This window comes from Filicampus tigris, chromosome 22 (genome assembly GCF_054856515.1).
Source record: "Filicampus tigris isolate MCC_2025a chromosome 22, RoL_Ftig_1.0, whole genome shotgun sequence".
Classification (NCBI taxonomy): Eukaryota; Metazoa; Chordata; class Actinopteri; order Syngnathiformes; family Syngnathidae; genus Filicampus; species Filicampus tigris.
Window position 1 is genome coordinate 1,327,281 of NC_141238.1, and position 20,378 is coordinate 1,347,658.

Sequence of the window (20,378 nt, forward strand, 5' to 3'; positions counted from 1 at the left end):
TGGGGAAGAGAGCAAAAAAGTCGCCACTCTTTAATCAATAAAGTGCGAGATGGGAGGTGTGCTGCCAGGGGACGACTCGCGTGTTGACACAATTGGTCTTCATTAGAGATGAAACGGATGCAATGACATCCTCACTGCCTAATTTAGGGGCGCAAACCAGTTCTTGTACTGAGTTTAAAAAAAAAAAAAAGCTCAAGTAGCAGCCAGTAAGGGAGAATGGGGTAAGTAGTCCAATTTTATATAATATATAAAATATATATATATATATATATATTTTTTTTTATGGGTGTGTAATCGCCTCGCTTCTCAGCGCATTCTTTATTCTGTGCAGTGTCTCGCAGTATACTCGACTGCCACAGTACATTACAAGCTCCTTTTTCCACCCGTGCCGTTCATGTGGAAAAGGCCTGCCTCACCAAGTAGCCTTTCTTTTATTCATCGCACTGTAAATAACTCCACTTTATGAAAAGCAGCCAGTGTGACTCACAGATACCTCTCTAACCACAAGCCATTATTATTTCATGCTCTCTGAGAGGCGGGCCAGGAGCCGCTCGCGCGCTTTCATGCCTCTGATGTTGTGTCGTACACAGGCGGCGGCCCTTGTTGCGCTCCGTATGCCATCCCTCACTTGAATTCACAAACACTTGCCGCCGCGTAACTAGCGCGAGGAGACAGGAGGCGCCGCTAATGCTCCGGAACGCCGTTGGCGAGGAGATAACGGGTAGGAAAGAAAAAAAAAAAAAAAAAAAGAGTGTTGTTTTCCGACCTCTCTTGGGACATCACGTTGGCGAGGAGTGGCGAGGGTTACGATGTTCCTGAGCACCCTTTGGAACGCGGACTAATGGGCGACCCCATTGGTCATGGTGGGTTCCCGTTTGAATTGCAATGAGGGCTCCGTGACCGACAAGGTGCGGCGGGCCCGCTCCAGTTAGCCTGTTAGCGCCTTTGACCTCTCCACAGCCATCAACCCCGGCAGCCGATTTGATTTTAAGTGACAAGTAGATGGGAGGAAATTACAAGATGTTTTTCTGCCAATGATTCCCAAACGGACTTTAAAAGCTTCTTCAAAGCAATAGTTAGCGCCTCTCTTTAATGCGTGCTTGCTTTGAGCCGTTTATTTGTCACTCCTAGTTGAAGTTTACTAGAAATCTGACACACAATACAAAAACATTGAATATTTAACCACCAAAATGTTGAACCAAATCCTTGACAGTAATTTCGGCCAACAAAAGTCTGCTAGCTTGAAGCTAATATCTTGGGAAACACCCAGCGCCAACTGAAATTAGCATCGGTGCTACGCTAATTATAAACCAAACAACTGCTAATTCAACACACAGCCGCAACGCATCCCAACATACAATAATACTCACTGCCGCTCATTTGGCTACATTCCTGCTTCTTCACATACAACTATGAAAAAGACACACATTTATTTGTCGCTCCAACCCTAACACCAAACTGATCAACTAAAAAATTGTTGTTTCAGCTCACGAACAACTGCTAGCTTAATTCCCCCCAAATTTGCTTACAAATATGCAATCTACACAACGGCAACTTGATACATCAACGATCAGTTTTCCTAGTCACTTAATGGTATTTTCACTCCAGCGTTGCCCTAATTCTGGTGCTAATTAAGTCGTTTGTCCCACTCCCCTAAACAAGACCCGAGGTGCCGCAAGACGGAACAAAGACTTGTAACCTGTCCATTAATCTTTAAATGACTTAAGTCTCTGAAGGACCCGCCCCTGGAGCGTCGACGTGTATATTTTCAGGCCCATGCAGAGCAAAAGATAAAAAGTCAATAAATGAAGCAGTCTGTGATGCTGGAGGTAGTCAAGGTTGCTTTTTAAATTCCAACTTTTGGTCCTTTATTTTATTCAGCAGTGAAATGCCATGAAATACAGAAAATAATGACGTTACAATTCCCCACCATGACCTTCTAACGGCAGAGAACCTTTTTATATGGACACAGTACACAGTCATGAAAAGTATCAAAAAAGTAGCTGAATCTCGTCAAGAAAGAAAGAAAAAAATATTTCTGTTTTTTTTTTTTCTTTTTTCCCTCCTCTCAACAATGACAAACATATGTTGGCTACAGTCCCAATTGACCTTATACATAGGCGGATCATACTCCCAATTATTAGAGAAGGATAGCAGTAGAAAGGATACATGACTCAAGTGCCGGACATAATGCTTCATAAAGTATGCACAGAGGTACAAGCAATAAATACACACATTAGGTTTAAAGCCTTACAGCTATGCAAAGCAGATGCAGAAAAAACGCAGGTTTGCTACGCGTAGCCAGCGATGAGGGTGAATCGGTAAAAATTCCGGTAAAAGAAACACAGATCGGATTCTTCCTCTTTAGAAAAAAGTCAGGTCAATGTATGGGTCCACCAATTTTTTTTTTTTTTCTTCTTTACATAAGTATGCACAGTTATCAAAATACAGACAAAATCAACCCCAGAAAATCCAGACAATCCTAAAATCTAGTGGAGGAGCAACTTCGGGAGGTCTTTCTGGTATTATGTGCAAGCAACTATTTTAGACTTTTTTTGTTGTTGTTGTTGTTGGTGGTTTTTTTTGACTTAATTTATACAAAACCCATGCAAATCTACAGGTAATATGCATTCTGTGGCTGACCCTCCACAAACTCTGAGGTAATGCAATCCTCTGCATTGTTATAACGTTATAGCTAGGCCATCCTCGCCGCCATTCGCACTCAATCTTAGCTCTCGTTCTGTCCACCAAATGATTCTTTTTTTTTTTTTTTTTTTTTTTGACATGCATGTTTAAAACACAATATTCCCTTACAGGTAATCTATACATCAGCACTCTACAAATGTTTGAGGACAACCGATTACAATGCAAATCTTCCGTATCTTGGGGTGGGGGTGGGGGGGGGGGTTGTTGTCAAAGTGGGGAAAAGCGTAAACAGCTCGTGTGTGATCTGTCGTTGTTGTTTGGGATGAGCAGAGGTAGAAGCTTTTTTCTTTTTTCTTTTTTTCAAAGCCTTTTGTGCTGTTTTTGGGAGCAAGTGGGAGAACCCTTTTTTGTTGCTTTTTAAAGACATATCCTTTTTATTTGGTGTGGTAAGATTTTAAACAAAGTCACTTCTGTTGACTGGAGTTAGCGGGCCTCTCGCCATGTGGAACTGCTACGTCTTGGTTCTCGAAGCTAAATGCTTGCAAGTTTGCTCGCTTTGAAGCTTTGGTCCGGGCAGGCCGACACGGTGCCGCTGTGCCGGGGTCTTTGACATTTTTTTGTTTGTTTTTTTTCCATCCAAAATGCTAGCGGATCGCAAACTCCGGTTAGATGTCATCTCATGAGAATTCTGTCGGAAAATCGGGCGAAAACCACACGAAAGCATGACTGAGATTGGAGTGTTTTCTCATCACGTTCATGTGCAAACCCACACTGTAAAAACAACAACAAAAAAGTTACAACGTTTTAAGTTGGGCAATTAAACAAAACATGTTTACGTTTTGCTGTTGTGATAATTGGCTTTCCCGCAATTTACAACAAATTGTACCTTGTGTTATCCCCCAACTTTTAAAAATCAGTCAAAAGAACTCAGCAAATTGTTTTGGAGCAAACAACTTGCTTGCTTTGTTGTGACGATTAACATTGTTGCTGTAGAGGTCAACTGAAATGACTCTTTTAGCCTACAAAAAAATACTTTTTACAGTGCAGTTTCTCACCAAAAAAAAAAAATGCCGAAAGAGACCTCACAGACATTCTGCGGGATAAAATCAACATTTTGCCACAAAATGTTGCCGAGCATTTGAGTCTGACAGTGTTATCGTGAATTGCTTCAAAAAAAAAACTGCAGTGTATTACATTTTGTACAAAATCCAACTAAAATGCTCATGAGATCCCTTTTATTATTATTATTATTATTTTTTTTTTTACAAGCGGAGGCAGAATTTTGTCTAACTTTGGTTTCCTGACAACAGCAATGAGCGTTTGTATTAAAGCAACAACACTTTCAACGGGACGGGACGCACATCCATCCATCCACCCAGCTGCAAATACAGTCGCGATAGAAGAGATAGCGAGCAAACGTGACCGAGAAAAGGTTCCCTTTCACCTTTCTGACATGGCTATTATTAGCGTTATTCTTCATATTAGTCGTGGACGTTATTTGCTCCTCATGTGGTCACCAAGCCCCATCCGTTTCCGCTTGAAAACTTTTTGGCTTTGCTAGACATTTCTGTCGTGTTTGGTTCGTCGGCGGTTTCAGTTGTGACGCGACAGTGCCATTTAGAACATGACATATTCACCAGCTTGGTTCAAATAAAAAAAGAACAATAAAAAAAAAAAAAAAAAAAAAGGAAAAAAAAAAAAAAAGATCATGTTTGGGCTCTATTTTCATAGAAGGCGCATCTGCGGCGGGTCCAAAAATGCCGTCGGACGCTAATTTTGGTACGAGGAGCGCCTGACGGAGTGACAATTTGCGCCTGCTCACACCACGTCTAAATAATGGTGCAAAAGGCGCCGGTCTAACGCGATTTGGGCGAATTTGATGGGGCAAAGACCGATCGCCGACATCGCCCGCTCACGTCGTCTGACGGCCAGAGCCGTGACATTGCTCCACTCTGAACCGCCACACTGAAAAGGAATGAAAGGAGCCGCTTCAAATTGGCGGGCGGCAGTTGTGAGCACTCCCACAACGGCGCAGCGGCGCTCCACAAAATGGCGCAATTCAGGAAAATAGGGCCCAAGATAATCCTGCACTTCTCCACAAATGTTTCTTGTTTTGGTTATGATCCACTTTGACATTTAGCTCCTCTCTGGCCTGCAGCTTTGTTTTGAAAAATTGGTTTTAAACCTGCGGTACACGTGCTCGAAGATCTCCATGGAGCGTCTTTGAGGAGGCCTTAAAAGGAAGCAATCCCAGAGGTTAGTCGAAGGTAGTTTTTTTTTTGTTTTTGTTTTTTTTTTTGCGGAACGAAAGCTTCTTCTTGGTCCGAGCAGCTGAGTTTGGCGTCTTGTGTCAATAAGCTAGCGTGGGCTTTGGTTTCTAGCTGTTGCCTGTGACTGCTTGCAGGTCGACAAAGCTTTTCAGAAGATGGTGGAAAAGGAAAGATGCTGAGTTGTAATGGCGCTCGACGGAGTGGCATTTCAATCGGGATCCCTTTTTTGTTGGACTGCGACAACTCTCGATACGGCAGTTTTTTGTGGTGACTGAGGGAATGGCATTTACAGTCGGCGGTGTCCGTGATGACGCGTGGAAATGGATTGAATGAGAAAACAAAAAGGAAAATAGAGATATAGTCGCGACATACAAGCGGTGACACAACAGACTTGATTTGAACCAGCAATCGTCTCTAGACATCAACAACTACTGTGGCTCGGCTTATTCACAAACAAAATGGTCCTATTTTTTTCTTCCCCTTTCTTCTTTTTGGCAGAACACGAAGGAATTTTGCTCATTTGTGTCCTCCTCCTTCTCCATCCATCCATCCATCCATCCATCCATGAGTCCATCATCCTTGTACTGCGGTGGCCACGCCCTCTCGCATCAAATACTTGTATTTCTTTTTCTTTTTTTTTTCTTTTCACAGGCATCTCATGCCTGACATGTTAGCGATCCCAAAGGGCTGCAGCAGAGAGTTTCCTTTGGAGCGTCCGGATGCATGCTCAATAAATAGTCCCAGTGGAGAGAGAGAGAGAGAGAGAGAGAGAGAGAGAGAGCGAGAGCGAGAGAGTGGGAGAAACAAAAGGAGAGCGGGCGGCGGTTTGCGTGAACTTTGTGGAGTGGTTCTTTTCCAAGTCTGGCCTCGGAGGGAAAACAAAAACAACTAAGGGGTAGAAAAGGAAAATCACTCGAGGTCTTCCGATAAGTTCCCTTCCTCCAGCTCCCGGTCGTCATCCAGCTCCGGACTGTGATTGGCCGTCGTCACCAGCGACATGGGGCAGTCGTCGTCGTCCATGTTGGGAGGCTCCTCCTTGACGTGCACGGGCGGCCTGTCACACAACCACATTTGCCGTCACTATTTTTCCCCCCCCCCCCCGCCAGCTCCCCGGTAAACGCGGGAAGGCCGCGACATGCATTAGCCGGCGCGCGAGCGAGACGCTAATTTGACGTGAGGCCCCGCGTCGACCGTGAGCGGGAACGCGGACGGCGCGGCCGACGACGCCTCGGACATGTTTGGCATTTAAAAGTTTACTGATGACACCAGGTTGAAATACATGAAAAGGGAGGGTGGAGTGGGAAGGAGGGGGTTGGGGGAGGAGGAAAAAAAAAAAAAAAAAAAAAAAAAACACAGGCCACATGATAAATAATGGAGAATTTCTCATCCCTAAGCCCCCCGGAGCAAAGGCAGAGAAGCTTTTTTATCTAGTTAATAGAAAGCGCAGCCGCTCGTTAATATGCAGAGGCTGCGCGTGTCGCTCCTCAAGAGGAAAAAAAAAAAAAAAAAAAAGAATGCGGCGAGGTTCTGCCATTAATCAACTTCAGCCCTGGCAGTTGGCTCGGACGCCATGATACATGTTTTTAACTCCAAATGGACCAACATCCCGGCTCGATAAGCGGCGGCGACAAACAGCTCGGTGTTGGTCGCCTAACAAGAAGAATAATGCTGTCACGCACAAACAAGGCAGAACATGATCTGAGGAGGCCCGAGTCGGGGAGAGGCGTTTGCGCCACCATGATAAATCTGACAAAACCTAATTATTTCCGCCACATCGGATGCATCAGAAAATCCCCTCAGACTCCAACAGAGGAGGTGGAGGTGGAAAAGAGGAGGGGAGGGGGGGGGGGGGGTACATTAGGACTTGTCTCATAGCTTCTCTCCTGAGCTGCCCTCGTCATTGCAAGGGCGGGGCAGATGGGGGGGGGGGGGTTGGAATTAGAAAAGGTTTTGGTTTAGGGTTGACTTGAAAGCGAGCGTCCGTAGCGTGAACCTTTAGGCGCTAAGGTTTGTGTAATTGTCCGACCCGGGTGTCCTCTCCTGAGAAAGGCCTTTAAGAGGCCATGTACTATTTAGTTTAGCGCCACAGGCCACTCCATTATTTAAAAGAGATCCAGGAAGAGACGGTGGCGAAAAACACATTTCTTCCATTTTGAGGTTCTCGCGGTAGCTTATATGGACGGACGCGACGTCTCGCGTCGGTGTCGGGGGCAGTCGGAGCGAGAGGGGAAGTAAAGGGGGAGGAAAAAAAAAAAAAAAAAAAACATCAATTCCATTCTGTTATTAAAAGTTAAATAACCTGAGGGAGTGGGGAACGGCAGCCGATTTGGCCCACTTAACACTCCATTTCCAAGGTGGGGGGGTAGTAAACATGCCGCCCCGGACAGAATCAAGTATGGACGTCTGGTGGGACGAAACAAGCGCTCCCTTCTTAGAGCCAAAGTGCATCTTTTGCCCATTACATGCTAAGAGAATGTCATGCGACTCTGCCAGCGCGCGCCAATGGACATTGCGTGTGCATCTATCGGTGTGCGTGCGTGCATGACAAGCACATCTTCTGACATGGGAAAATAAAAGTGTCGTTACTCGCTCTCAGCGAGGGCAGGGGAGGGATTTGTTTTAGAATAATGGATTTTCCCTTTCACCAAAATGTTGGGTCCAATGAAAAAAAAAAAAATGGTTAGGGTTAGGACCATTTTTAAATTGTCCATTTTTTAAAAAATTGTCAAACTTTTTTTTTTTTTTAAAACAACCCAATTTTTTTTCATTTATTCAACCCAAATGGTTGGAGCAAATAAATAACCCATTTTGAGTTGATTCTATAAAACAATCCAATGTTTGTTTTGTGCGCTGCTCTTCATTCCTTTTTGGGTTAAAAAGTTGGATTGGTCCAACTTGACTCAATTTGGGTGATTTTTTTTGGTCTTTTTTTCAACCCAACTGTTTTAGCACGTTACAGAGGATGGGCAAGTGGGGCTCACATGCGAGAGATAATGGGGGGGGGGGGGGGGATTGGTGGTGGTTGAATGATGAATGTAACCTTGCCACAGGGTCATGACATCATAAAAAAAGCAGTGGTACCCTGGGTTAAATATCAGGCAATTAAACTAACAAAGGGCACAAGGACGCGAGGTGGGTGGTTGAACATATCTTACATTCCCAGACAGCCTCGTAAACTCCTGAAAATGTGCCAAGTGTGAGTGTGCGCCGTGCAAATTCTACAATAATTGGACCATGAAAAGCATGAGCTCTCCTTGATGGCTGTCGGTCTACGCGGCAGCTGTTCTGCATCGTGGAAAATGGGGGTGTTGCCGACGCCGTTTGGACTTTTCGCCGGCCGGTAAAGCGGGAGCGAGCGTGCACGACCTACATGTGTCCGAGTGGGGAGTAACCGGGGCTGCCGTGTCCGTTGGTGTCCAGGTGATCTACCGAGCCGTTGAGGTCATCGTGGGCGGACTGCAACAGGGCGGGCGGGCTACAGCTCAGCGTGCCCGGGGGGCTGATGCCGAGGAGGCCCGGCGGGCTGCCGCCCAGCAGGCCGGGCGGGCTCCCGCCCATCAGTCCGGACGGGTCGCCGCCGAGGAGCCCGTGGCAGCCCCCGCCCATGGAGCCACTGTTCATTAGGCCCGGGGTCCCCAGTAGAGGCAGGGTGGTCTCTGCCAGGGCGGCCTACGCGACACCACAGACCAGTTAGACCAGGGAGGTCCACACTTTTTACACCGACGACGATGATAACCGCATGCAGAAAAATGGAAAAAAAAAAAAAAAATGGCCGTCTACTTACACTCTTAAAACTACTGGGTCGAAAAGAACCCAATTTTGGTTTAAAAAAATGGACTGACCCGCAACTTTGGGTTGTTTTGTACGTACATCAATAAAAACAGTTAACATAAAACCATGTTTTAGTGTGATACTTTTTTTCATCAGTGGCGGAGCTAGACTTTTACCCTCGGGGGGGGGGCCATGGGCCCTCAGGCGTTCCGCAAAACAAAACATTTCAAATTCTACAAACCCAAAATATCCTTCAAAAAATGCTGATGAATATTCATTATATGGTCTCTACGGACAACGGGGAGAAATGTGGGAAAAAAATCTGCAGAAAAATCGGAAAATACCCCAAAACTAATTTCGGCGACCCTGATCTATTTTTTATTGATTTACAGATTTATTGACAATTTGATGCAAGAAATGCAATGCCAATTTTTCATAAACGTTTTCAAAATGACAAAAAGTTTGATATCTCGCGGCATTCGCTTTTTCGTAGTGATTTTATCTTTCAGCGTTCTACCTTTTTCTCATCACCTCTTAATTAGGGTGCCGTTTAATTTCATGACAGGCCAATAAAAAAGGTGGAATTTGCCCCTCTGCGTTAGGCAATCAGCTGCTGAGGTTAAAAAGGCTGACAGGACGCCAGATGAATAAATGATGCCCAGATTGGAGCAGCAAGTGACAAGTGTGCTTCCAGTTGCCATTCAGACGCCCTGGTCCCCTTGAAAACTTTACCTCCAAATAATAAAAACTCTCTGACATTTTTGCCTGCCGAGCATTAAAGTTACATGCCGCGATTAAATTTTTAACGTTTTTTTTTTTTTTTTTGCCAAGCCCACGTACACAATGGAGCCAAATCATTTATGACAGCCTGGATCAATATTAATGCGCATGCCCTTGCATTTGCACACGGATCTTCTCACTCTCGGGTGGCTGACTGGAGCGTCGGACGCTCTGCTCTGTTATTGGGGTGGTCATCTGCTTGAGTTCCTACCTGTAGGCTGGCGTTGAGTGCGGATCCATATCCCAGGCTGGAGGGCAGGTTCTTGACGAGCGACGGGCTTCTGGAAAGGGAGGGGTGAAACGGCGGTCAGCTAAGATGACAGTGGGCAGACTGACTTTAAGCACAAATGTGATGGACAAAAGTATTGGGAGATTACTAATATAAAATATATCATTCAATCGTGATGTAAGGATTCACTCGAGCCCCCGATTCGATTCTCAGTTCCCGATTTTCGATTCAATTCCATTTTTTTAAAAAAAGTGCTTGTCAAAAGCACAATTTGTTCTACACATTCAAAATGCGCTATGCATCTGGAATGAAGAAACGTTTCAAGACATCATGTTCTTGATGAATTTGAACAACGCGATTTTTCCGATTAATCGAATCGATTAATCGAATCGATTAATCGATCAAGGCGGATCTAATTTTCCATTCATCGTTACATCCCTTTTATTCAAGGCAATGTGAACACGATTGTTGTTTCTGAAGTGTGTATCGAGAAGTAGCTGTCGGCCCCTCCCCCTTCATTGGCTCACTCCTCGTACCCTGTAATCTTCTGCGACCGGCGTTTCTGGTACTCCACCTCGTCCACCGTCCACACGGCGCCTTTCACGTTCTCCACGCGCACAAAGCACTTGTGCAGGCTCAGGTTGTGGCGCACGGCGTTCTGCGGGTCAGAGGAAGACAGCGAGCAAGCGCGGTCACTCACCCCGCAATTGATTTTTTTTTTAAGGAATTCTGAACATTCACGCGCCATTGATTGAATTAGCAATAAAAAAATAAAAAAAAAAGAGTACATATCAGTCAGAGTAAGTCGGCTAAAAGGAGGTAATCAGCATAGCCGGCGTCGGTGCTGACAGAAGCGGTAATGGCGGCCCTGATGACGGCCATGTCGGCAACCCTCTCTTGTTCTTAATGGACAAGCTGTTGAAAATACGACAGCCGGAGATGTGCGCGCGTGTTTGCCTTTTCCACCATTAAAGCCATACTGCAAATGACGACACCAATCCGATGAGGCGATTTTATTCATTACAAAGCGCACCGAAAAAAAAAAAAAATGATGATGAGCGTGATTAAGACGTGCATCAGACTCAAACAATAAGCGCCGCGTTCATATCCCCGCCGCTAACATTTATCACCTCCCTCGGCTTGGTGCTCTTTCGCCGAGAAAAAAAGGGATTCAAGGGAGGGGGAAAAAAAAGAAAAAAAAAAACTCATAAGCAGATCTCGCATCTGACCTGAAAATCCCTGGATTTGATTGATCTTAATGCCCATGGCTCTGAATATGATCATTTTAATATTAATGAGCAAATGAGCAGTTTTATTATGCATGCTATATAGTTAGAACTAATAAGCTTCTGGATGAGACGAGAGGAAGAGCGGGATGTGTATGCAGGTGGGGTGTGGGGGGGGGGAATGCAAGACAAAAAAGCAGATATGAAACTACCTTTCATTCCTTTCTCTAAATTAAACAAATTCTCTCCGTGAATCAAAGGAAAGGCCATCACGCTAACGCTAACAAAATAGTTGCTTTCGCTCAACCGTGCCACGTGGAGACGTTTTTTTGTTGTTGTTGTTGTTATCTTTGTGCACGGAGACAGGACAATAAAGTTGCGGCGACACATAAACAAATGGGCCCCCCGTTGTGCCGGTAAATAAAGAGTTCCTCCTCCGCGACAGGGGCCGGACGAGGTTTGACCTCCACCCTGCCCGGCCCCTCCCTGCTTGACGGCCATTTTTCTTGCTAATGAATCAATGATATGCAGAGGCAAGGCGGCCTGACGAGTAGGTGGGAGGGGGAGGGAGGGGGAGGGAGCGGGGCGGGGCGGGTGTCGCGCTCAACAAAAGGTGCTGATGATAGAGAGGCTGCTGTATAATTAGTGCGTCGGAGCCCTCTCCACGCTGAGATTTTTGCAATTAATTGCGCCCGATGGAAAAAAAAATAAAAAAAATTCATACGTCAAAAAAAAGAGGCCTGAGAGATGTTGTCACTGGGATTGTCGGGGTGGGGGGGTCAAGGCCTACCTTCCAGGTGGCGGCATTGCGTCTGAAGTAGGCGAAGGTGCGCGTGAACCAGCTGTAGATTTCATTTAGCGTTAACTGCATGTCGGACGAGTCCATGATAGCCTGGAATGAGATGACATCAAATAATGCTTTACTAACGATCGCGAGCGGGAGAGCCGCCGTGATTCATGCCGCAATTAATTTGAATCTAATCAGGCAAAGTTAATTTATTTCCCACTCACCTGTCTTATGAGGGTTGCATAAGTAAACGGTGGTCTGACATCTGCGTTCTTATAAAACTCGTAGTTTGGGGCAATCTCTGGAAAAATAAATACTGTGTCACCACCTGAAATAATTGGTAAATTTTTATTCCTCCAGGTATTGCATTGGCTCACGCTTTCATCAAATTAAAAGGAGGGGCTGGGGGGAGGGGGGTGGAAATGAGAGGGAGAGAAAAGGGGGAGGGGGGGGGGGGGCTTGCACATCAAATCAGCATTTTCCATGTCGAACAAAATGCATTTTTAATTAATGTCTCTCGCGAGAGATCTTAAACACTAATAAATCCATAAAATGAGATCGGCGCAGTTAGTTAGCCCCACGCTGAATAATTGATGCGACTTCACGTTAAACACAGCCGGTAAATACAAACATCAAAGGCGGAACATTTTAAAATGCAAAAGTCAGAAACGTCCTAATGCAATAAATATTGTATTTACTTGCCCATTATTTGAACTTAATTAACACTCGTGTAATATTTATGCGAGCCGCTTTCCTATTTACATATAAAGTGATTAAACATGGGCAGACGTTCCGCTCCGCGGAAAACCGCACCGCCCCGATCAAACGTAAAATCCGGCACGGAAAGGAGCGCGCTGCGTAGTTGGACCTACCCGACGAGAGCGGCATGGAGTATTTGTCCGAGTGGCGTCGACGCATGGCTCCCATGCTGGGCACGTTGGCGCCGCCCAGCACCGAGGGGACCTGGGGCATGGCCGCCATGGGGGTGATGGGCGCCGTGGGCGTGGTGGGCGTCTGCGGTAAGTTAGGGGGCGACGCCGACGGCAGGTTCTTGGACATGGTCACGCTGGAGACCAGGTTGAGCTGGAAGGAAGACACGGCGTCGTTACTGAGGCCGGTGCAAGAATTGAGGGGAATTCTGCCCCCCCCCCCCCCCCCCCAAAAAAAAATTTACATTTTTTTCGCACTGCACTTAGCAATGCACAGAACCCATTCATTGCCAATGGGACCGTTTTTTGGCCAGAGTGCTAGCAAAAACCAACCAGTGGGGAAAGCCGCCCTGTGTTCGTATCAATATCAATAGGGGTGCAACAAATTATTTTAAAAATCTATTAATTTGCCGATTATTTGGCCGATTACTAGATGAATGGGAATAAAAACGGTTTCTTTTGTGTGCAAGAATTAGTATAGAAAAAAAAAGACATTTTCCGTGTGAGTTTAAAATACTACTGCCATCTTGAGCGAATCAATTTTAAGATATAAAATGCACCTTCACTTTGAAAGTATGTAAAAAAAATGCAATCGAGCGTCCAGGATGTCCGAAATGTAATCCAGCTTTTAACTCTTTGGCCACGTTCGCTGCTAAATTCAACATGTCGAGTCATCCCGCAGCCCCTCGCGGAGAGCCCGGCGTATGCCCCCCCCCCACCCCCCACCCCCCCCGATGCAGCTGTGTGTTTCCTCTAACAAGGCTGGTGGAGAGGAGCCAGCCCATCTCGGCTAATTACAAGCTCCAAATTGTATCACGCGATTTCTAATTAGAGCACGCTGTTCGAGATTAGCCAACGATCAGCTTGCGTGTTATCGGGCTCCATCTTGCTTTATCTCTCGATTCATCACTCCCGCACTCCCTCAGTACAGACACCCCCCCCCCCCCCCCCCACGCCCCTTGCACATTTGCGGTGAAAGACGTTCATGTTTATTCAAAGCCACGTCTGGCTGTTCAGGTCATCATCGGAGGGTAACGGAGGGCTACCTTCGTGCAGTCGACTAAATCGGAGAGGCCATCTCATCCCCAAACTTGATAACGTTAACAAAGAGTGACTCAGTTACTTCATATGTCACTCACCCAAAAGCATGAGGCCACCCCAGACGCGGCTCCGCTCGCCGCGTCGTCACTAATTGTCTGTCTTTTGCCTCCGAATCTCACGTGAGAGCCTCCAGCCGAGTGGAAAACCGCCAAACTGACCTTTCGGTCGCGTCACTAATTCCAGCCCCGGAATGGTAATGACATCGTTACATATTCGAACCAAATTGCCTTAATTGTGAGTCGACAAGTGGTGGCGCATTGGTGGCGGGGAGTTTGGCGTCGGCTTCAAAAGATGGGAGGGAGGAGGGGGCGACGGAGTGAGAGAGGGTATCGCTCGGCCCGTTTGTGGTGATCAAATGTCAAGTTGGAAATACTTAGCTAGCCGTCGGGCTTTTCGGGCGACAGTTAAATCGCCACTCGGCTGTAATGAGCAGAGAAGAGTAAAAGTTAAGGAGGGGTTGAAAGTGGACATTTTTATTGATTCAAACCAACGCTTCCCTGCGAATCCAAAACTTTAAATCTCCTGCCGAGAGTCTCGACTAAAACCGTTGTGACTAAAACGGTTTTAGTCGTACTTTTGATACGTAACATTTCAGACAACACAATTGTGAGTGTGTTTGTTTGTTCTTTCTGAAACCCGCCATGTGTCAACGTGCTACAGCGTAGCGCCAACTATCGGCGAGCAGGACTTGATGTCAGATTTTATTGCCTTTAAATATCCGTGGCCGGTATCTGTAGCATTCGCGAGTACTCAAAATCACGAAAGGCCGATACAGATACCAGGTATTGGTAATCGTCCATCGCTACTTACAATCGTAAAATCCTACCTATGCGTTCACATTTTTAAGAATTTTGAGAGACTGGTTCAGGACATTTGAATGCGAATGAAGACCTTCTTGGGTTCATGGACTCAATGCCAATAATTTGGAGGATATAATGGCTCCAAACCTCCCTCAAACCTGGACAAACTACGCTGACAATCAAAAAATATCACCAGATAAGCCTGGACAGATCAAGTTGTGTTAGTACTAGCTTAGGTATTAGCATGACTGCGTACAGTTGCGTCAAGGACGGGAACAAACCCAATTATTCCTTTGTGCGACTTTTACGATGATACTGAGGGAAGCCCTAAAATGAGGACACTCCTAAATGTTCATTTAGGAATTCTGCCGGAATGCCCCCCCCCCCCCACCCACTCCCACCCTTTCTTCAGCACCATCAAATGCAATTAGCTGCTCTTTCATGTGCGCTTTATGTAACGCAATACTTCATTAACATCATTCATTCATATTCAGCGCGGATTAGAGTCACCGGAGTCGTCATTGGATGACATGGAAGCGTTCTGTTGCAGTTTTGAAGAAAAGGCGAGAGAGACGGAATAATAAAAGGGGAGTTTGATTCCTGACGGAATTATCCGATGATTACGCTATCGCGTGATTATCTTCATTCAATGATTCCAAGGAAAGTAGGCACTTACTAAGCAGCGTGCGCATGCTCCAATATTTCAATGTGTAAAATTTCGAGGCCGACAATATTTGGGAAACAAATATGTTCAGTGGCTATCTGGAGCAAATCCAACCGTGGGACCAATTTGAGCAGCAATTGCGTGTTCGGATCAGCATCGAATATCAATCCTTAGCTATAATTTTCTGCTGTTTGTTGCTAAAATGACATCGTCTGAGCGCAAGTGGCTCAATCATCCGGCCAACGTGTTGTTTTGGTGATTATATCCATCACGGAGAAATGACTCCCTCCCCCGGCGTTTTGTCGCCGAGCTCTCCGCGCTCCTTTGGCCATCTAATACACTTCCAAACTTGCCGTCCTCCCGCCAGAAGCAAATCCCATTACATCTTCATCTGTACCTGTCACTCAAAACAGTTGCTCATCGCCGGCGTGTTTACGCGGCAATATGCACTCACTGGTTTGGGAGATGACTTGGGTTCGGAGGGCCGCATGTGCAAGTGGGTCATCATGGCCTGAAGACGCTCGCGTTCTTTCGAAAGCTGTTAAAGACGGCCAAGAAGAGGGAATTAAAGTCCAAAAGTGAAGGAACATACAGGATGATGTCGACAGGTCGGGTAAAAACAAATGGCGCTTCATCTTTTTGTCAACGGCGGAATTTAGGTCGGCGAGGACCTGACGGTAACGAGGCAGCCGGGCCAGTAATGAGGTGGGCTCAAAGTCCCGCGGACGCCGTCGAGGGGGCGGAGGCGCGGCCCGCAGCTGCCGCGAGGCCAAGGGGTCCTCCCGAACGTGGCGTGAGACGGACCCGCCTCTCCGGGTCCTGTTAGTGGCCCCGAGACTTCGCGGACCGTCATCAATCTAATACGTCATTTCAAATCCATTGTGGCGCGGTGCCAACAAGATGCCGATGCCCCGACATTTAAGGACCCGACTGTCGATCTTTTTGTCCTTTTTTTGTGCCACTGTAAACACCGACAATCGCAGACTTGTTTCGAAACGGAAAGACGAGCAGATGTCAGTGGCGCCGAGCAATAATGTCGCTCAATCAGCGCTCTCATTATCTCGCCAGCATGACTTCTTAATAAGGTCACGCTCCACCTACTGAAAATAGTTCCCCCCTTTTGAGCGTTCTTCAGGTGCAAAGTGCAGTTAATTAACACGGCAGACTGGGAGAGGCGCGCTCGCTATTAATTGGAAAGAAAAAAGCAAAGCGGGGAAAATAAAGCGCAGGCTTAATTCAATTAAAAGAGCCATAATGGCTTTCGCTGCGAGGCCCGAGGATCCCATTGTTTGCTGGCTTTGTCGAATTCAGCAGGTCCTGCTTTTTGCGGCCCCCTTTGACGAAGCGCGAGTGGCGACGGCGTAATTAGCCGACCGAAAGCGAGGGCGCAGAGTTTCTTGAGAGAACTTACTTGGATTTCCAGCTGCTGCACCACCTGCATCTGCACCCGACACTGGGCCGTGCTGCGGTCATCCAGGGCGTGCTCGTTGTTTAAGTGCCTGCGGGTGAACAGATCCACTTACTCAGCACCGCATCGGTATCACCTTCAATGTGATTTTGTTGCCATTTCTATAGTGGGGGAATTATCTATAGGATCCCGTTAGGGCGCCATTGTTCCACGCTGAAACCAGGTAATTAGAAGCAAACGTGACGGCGCGCGGCGCCACGTTTAACATGACAATGGGCCCGCACCGGTTGAGATGGCTAACTTCAGCCGGAGGAAAAGGAGCTGGCTCAGCGCGTCGCCTTTGTCTCCTCGTTTACGCAAAACAATACACACCATTTAACAGCGGCAACATTTTGACACACAAAAGCATCTCCTCCAACTGGCATTAAAGCCATCTGCTGCGTTCGCCTCATTAGAAGAAAGAGACTGCCAGGCAGCCGGAACAGTCAATGAGGGTTTTTTTTTGTTTTTTTTTTTGTCTCCGTCGGATGACTTCTGTAGAACGCGAAAGCGTCATCGAGACGGGCCCTTAACGTGCACAAATATGGAGCAGAAAAACAAAACCAGAGTTGTGAGCAGCTATGAAGAGCCCCGCTAGCCCGGGCCACTTTGGGGTACTGGCACGTTGAGGCACTGATTAACGTGATTCTTTGAAAAGCGCACAATAAACATCTAACGTATGGAAAACAAATGTTTTTTTTGGGGTTTTTTTTCACCAGGCCTGATGTGTGTACAGTTTCGTGAGTTTTTATGTTTGTTTGGACCCTCGTCTGTGGTCTCTTCTCAAGGTTTCTTCAACTGGGGGTCTGTGAAGCCCTTTGAGACTCTTTTTGTGGGCAATAGGCTACACAAATGAAATCATTTGACTTCATTTCACTCTCGGGTAGGTTTGAACTCCTTTTTGGTTTTGTTTGGTAACAGACAAACCAAAGGGAAATAACACCTCGTACGCGATATCTGGGGCATGACCTTATCTTGAAAACAAAAAGGTTTGTCCTCCATTTTGCCACCCCGCTTTTCAACATTTTCAAAAACGTCTTCATCCTCATCTCTTGTGAGTTTATGTGCATTGTTAAGCCTTCAAAACAACTCGGTTCTCCTGTCAAATTGTGTCGCGACGGCAGCCGTGTTTGACAAAACGAAACGCTTCACCTGTCACGTGTTTACAAGAAAAAGGCAAAGTACGTCGGATGAAATTGCAGTCGATAGGTTGGATTTCGGAGCTTTCAACGGTCATTTACAGTACCGACTGAGTTCGTCGGGAACTTGTTTCATGAGCAACCAAGACTAAGGAAGCATTTGGGAGATGAGGGAGTGAGGGGTGGGAAGAAGCGGCGTGTTTCTGCAGCCCGGCGCCTAATTGCTGTTTCAGGATGTGCATGCAGAAGAGGGGGCATTTCATTAATCATTTAATCACGTCCCTCGCAGGATGAGGGAACTAATGTTGCAAATACCCTTTTCATTTCACTGCCCATAATGCTATCTTATGCACTTGATGTATGGCGCGTGTCATGAATTACAGCTGCTTCAAAAGCACGGCGCCCACTGCTCGCCGTCCCCAAAGATACCTCATTACAAAAAAGAAAAGGGGCGTGGGCGGGGGCGGGGCAGCGGGGGCGGCTCTCGATTACCTTTTTTTTTTTCGAAATTCAGCCCGTACGCATGTTTGCCGGTGATTCAAGCCGCACCTTCTGCTACTGGCCAGTTAGCGAGGCGATTACAGGGAAGATTACTACATTTATGAAATATTCAAATGGCAGCATGTCCTACTGCGCATTAATAATTCCACAAGACGGAGAGAATAATGACAAGGCGGGGGGGGGGGGGGGTGGGGGACGCAGCCGGGCAGACAGAAACAATCATTAAAGAATACACCTTATTTACTGAGCTGGGGCTTCACATTTGAAAGCGGAGCGGAGCCCCGCTGTATTGCGGCCCGCCAATAGCAAAAAATCCTCACATAACTGATGCCCGTTTGAAATGCGTTGAAATTCTACTACACGTATAATGGAATTTTTTGGACCTTGCCGTGAATGCGTTTGACGACTGCAAGTCAAAATGTTTTGTAAATTAACAACTCTAATTCGTCAAAGTGAGTAATCCGAGACCAAAACACGTGTCGAATTAATTTGATATTGTTTCTTTGCAGTAATATGTACAACCCTACTAGTCGTGACATTCCGATTAATATTTGCTTGTGGGATAAGAATTAAGCAGAATAATCCGCCCGTTTTTATCCATCCAAGGTGGCTGTCATTTTGCCCTGTACTGCCACCTGTTGACGACTGAAATTGACGTCCAAGTGACTTGCAACATGAATCAAAAAACTGTGTTCCGACTAGGGAGGCACACGCAACATTATTTTGGACTTTAAGAGAGTAAAAACAACATGGGGATTGCCCGCTTTAACAAATAAATTGCTTTCCCCGCCTCATTTTCATTGCATCCTGCAAGGTCTCTCTTCTCCAAAACATCTCAAAGGCCCCACTTCCCCCCGCCCCCCCCCCCCCCGACAGATGTGTATACGCTATGAATATGTATGTGGGCCATCAGGGTCCACTCAGGGCCCGGTAATAAATCTACAACTACGATGTCGCTCGGCGTGCATTGTCATGGGCAGCCAAGTCCGCACCGTGCTGTACACAGACGCTCGGGTGCGAGCAAAACAGGCGTGTGGCATATGTACACATGCATGCATGCGCGCATACGGCACAGGGACGCTCCGCTCTCCCCGCGGTGGCGATGCATAAGTAATGCCCTCCGTTTTTAAAGGTCTTGTCACAGTGCGGCAGACATGCGGAAGGGTAGAGGGGAAACTCAACTATCAAGGGGCTGCGGGGGCAGGGGGCGGGGGGGCAGCCTGACTGCCTACACTATATATATATATATGTGTGTGTGTGCGTTATACGGAGGCACTCGGCTGCAGCCTTGTGGGTTTAATTAGCAGCGGGTTACAGACGCCGGGTTAGCGGGCCGAGCTTGCCGTTTTCAACGTCAGCGGCAGTAATAAGGCCGGCGAGTGGATGACTTTAGCGCTAGCCCGTCATCAGCATAAGCGGGCACGCGGCTAACGCGTCAACACAAGCCATGGATACGATGTTATTTTGCACTACAGAGCCCCCTTTCGGCGCGCCGGCCGGCCACCTCGCAGCTTCCTTTTCCAGGTGAGAGCACTTGAAAGAACACACGGGCGCGTTTAAACGCTGACGGCGACAAGTTTCCCCGGCGCAACACAACAAAAGATGACTAAACGTGTCGCAGGCGCTGAGCGGAACGCCAACAGCGAGCGATTACCGCCGCCCCCTCCCCACACCCGTAACCCACACCCATCTCGCGACATGGAAACTGTCATCCGAATCTGACACCCGCTTTATGTAACCCCGTTGAAAGGCTGCGCGCGTGTCGTCGGCTGGCATCTCCGGCAACTTGAAAGGCCTCCGCGTGACACCGACAATCACCGCTCGGAGGCACGCCGACGAGCAGCCATCTTTGTTGCGGTGACGAGCCCGCCTCCTTTGTTGGCGTCTGTTTTCATGTGCCGGCTGGGTTGGGGTGTAAGAGCCAGCGGAAAAGCGAAGCGAGACGCTGTTCTGTTTTGTTGGAGGTGATGTTGTGGAAAGCATCAGTACCAAAAAAAAAAGAAAAAAAAAAAAAGTGTCAGCCGAGCTTTCAACTTCCTGCCTGGCTTTGCCTTCGCAACACCCTCTCGCATCACTTTGCCATCTTAT

At 47.0% G+C, this 20,378-nt stretch overlaps 1 protein-coding gene across 5 annotated transcripts in view; it reads right to left on the reverse strand.

Annotated features, from left to right (window-relative positions):
• Window positions 1-1,830: 1,830 nt before the first annotated feature.
• Window positions 1,831-20,378, reverse strand: part of foxp2 (forkhead box P2) — a 78,375-nt gene continuing 59,827 nt past the window's right edge. For 4 of the 5 annotated variants that reach the window (XM_086022618.1, XM_086022620.1, XM_086022616.1 and 1 more), the window contains 9 exons: window positions 16,615-16,702; window positions 15,658-15,741; window positions 12,582-12,792; window positions 11,934-12,037; window positions 11,713-11,814; window positions 10,233-10,354; window positions 9,679-9,748; window positions 8,287-8,585; window positions 1,831-5,970 (listed from right to left, as the gene is read on the reverse strand). In XM_086022618.1, coding sequence (XP_085878744.1) covers window positions 5,826-5,970; window positions 8,287-8,585; window positions 9,679-9,748; window positions 10,233-10,354; window positions 11,713-11,814; window positions 11,934-12,037; window positions 12,582-12,792; window positions 15,658-15,741; window positions 16,615-16,702 — 1,225 coding nt within the window. In that variant the 3' untranslated portion in view covers window positions 1,831-5,825. The remainder of the gene's footprint in view (window positions 5,971-8,286; window positions 8,586-9,678; window positions 9,749-10,232; window positions 10,355-11,712; window positions 11,815-11,933; window positions 12,038-12,581; window positions 12,793-15,657; window positions 15,742-16,614; window positions 16,703-20,378) is intronic. The other variant, XM_086022617.1, reaches the window with a different exon arrangement.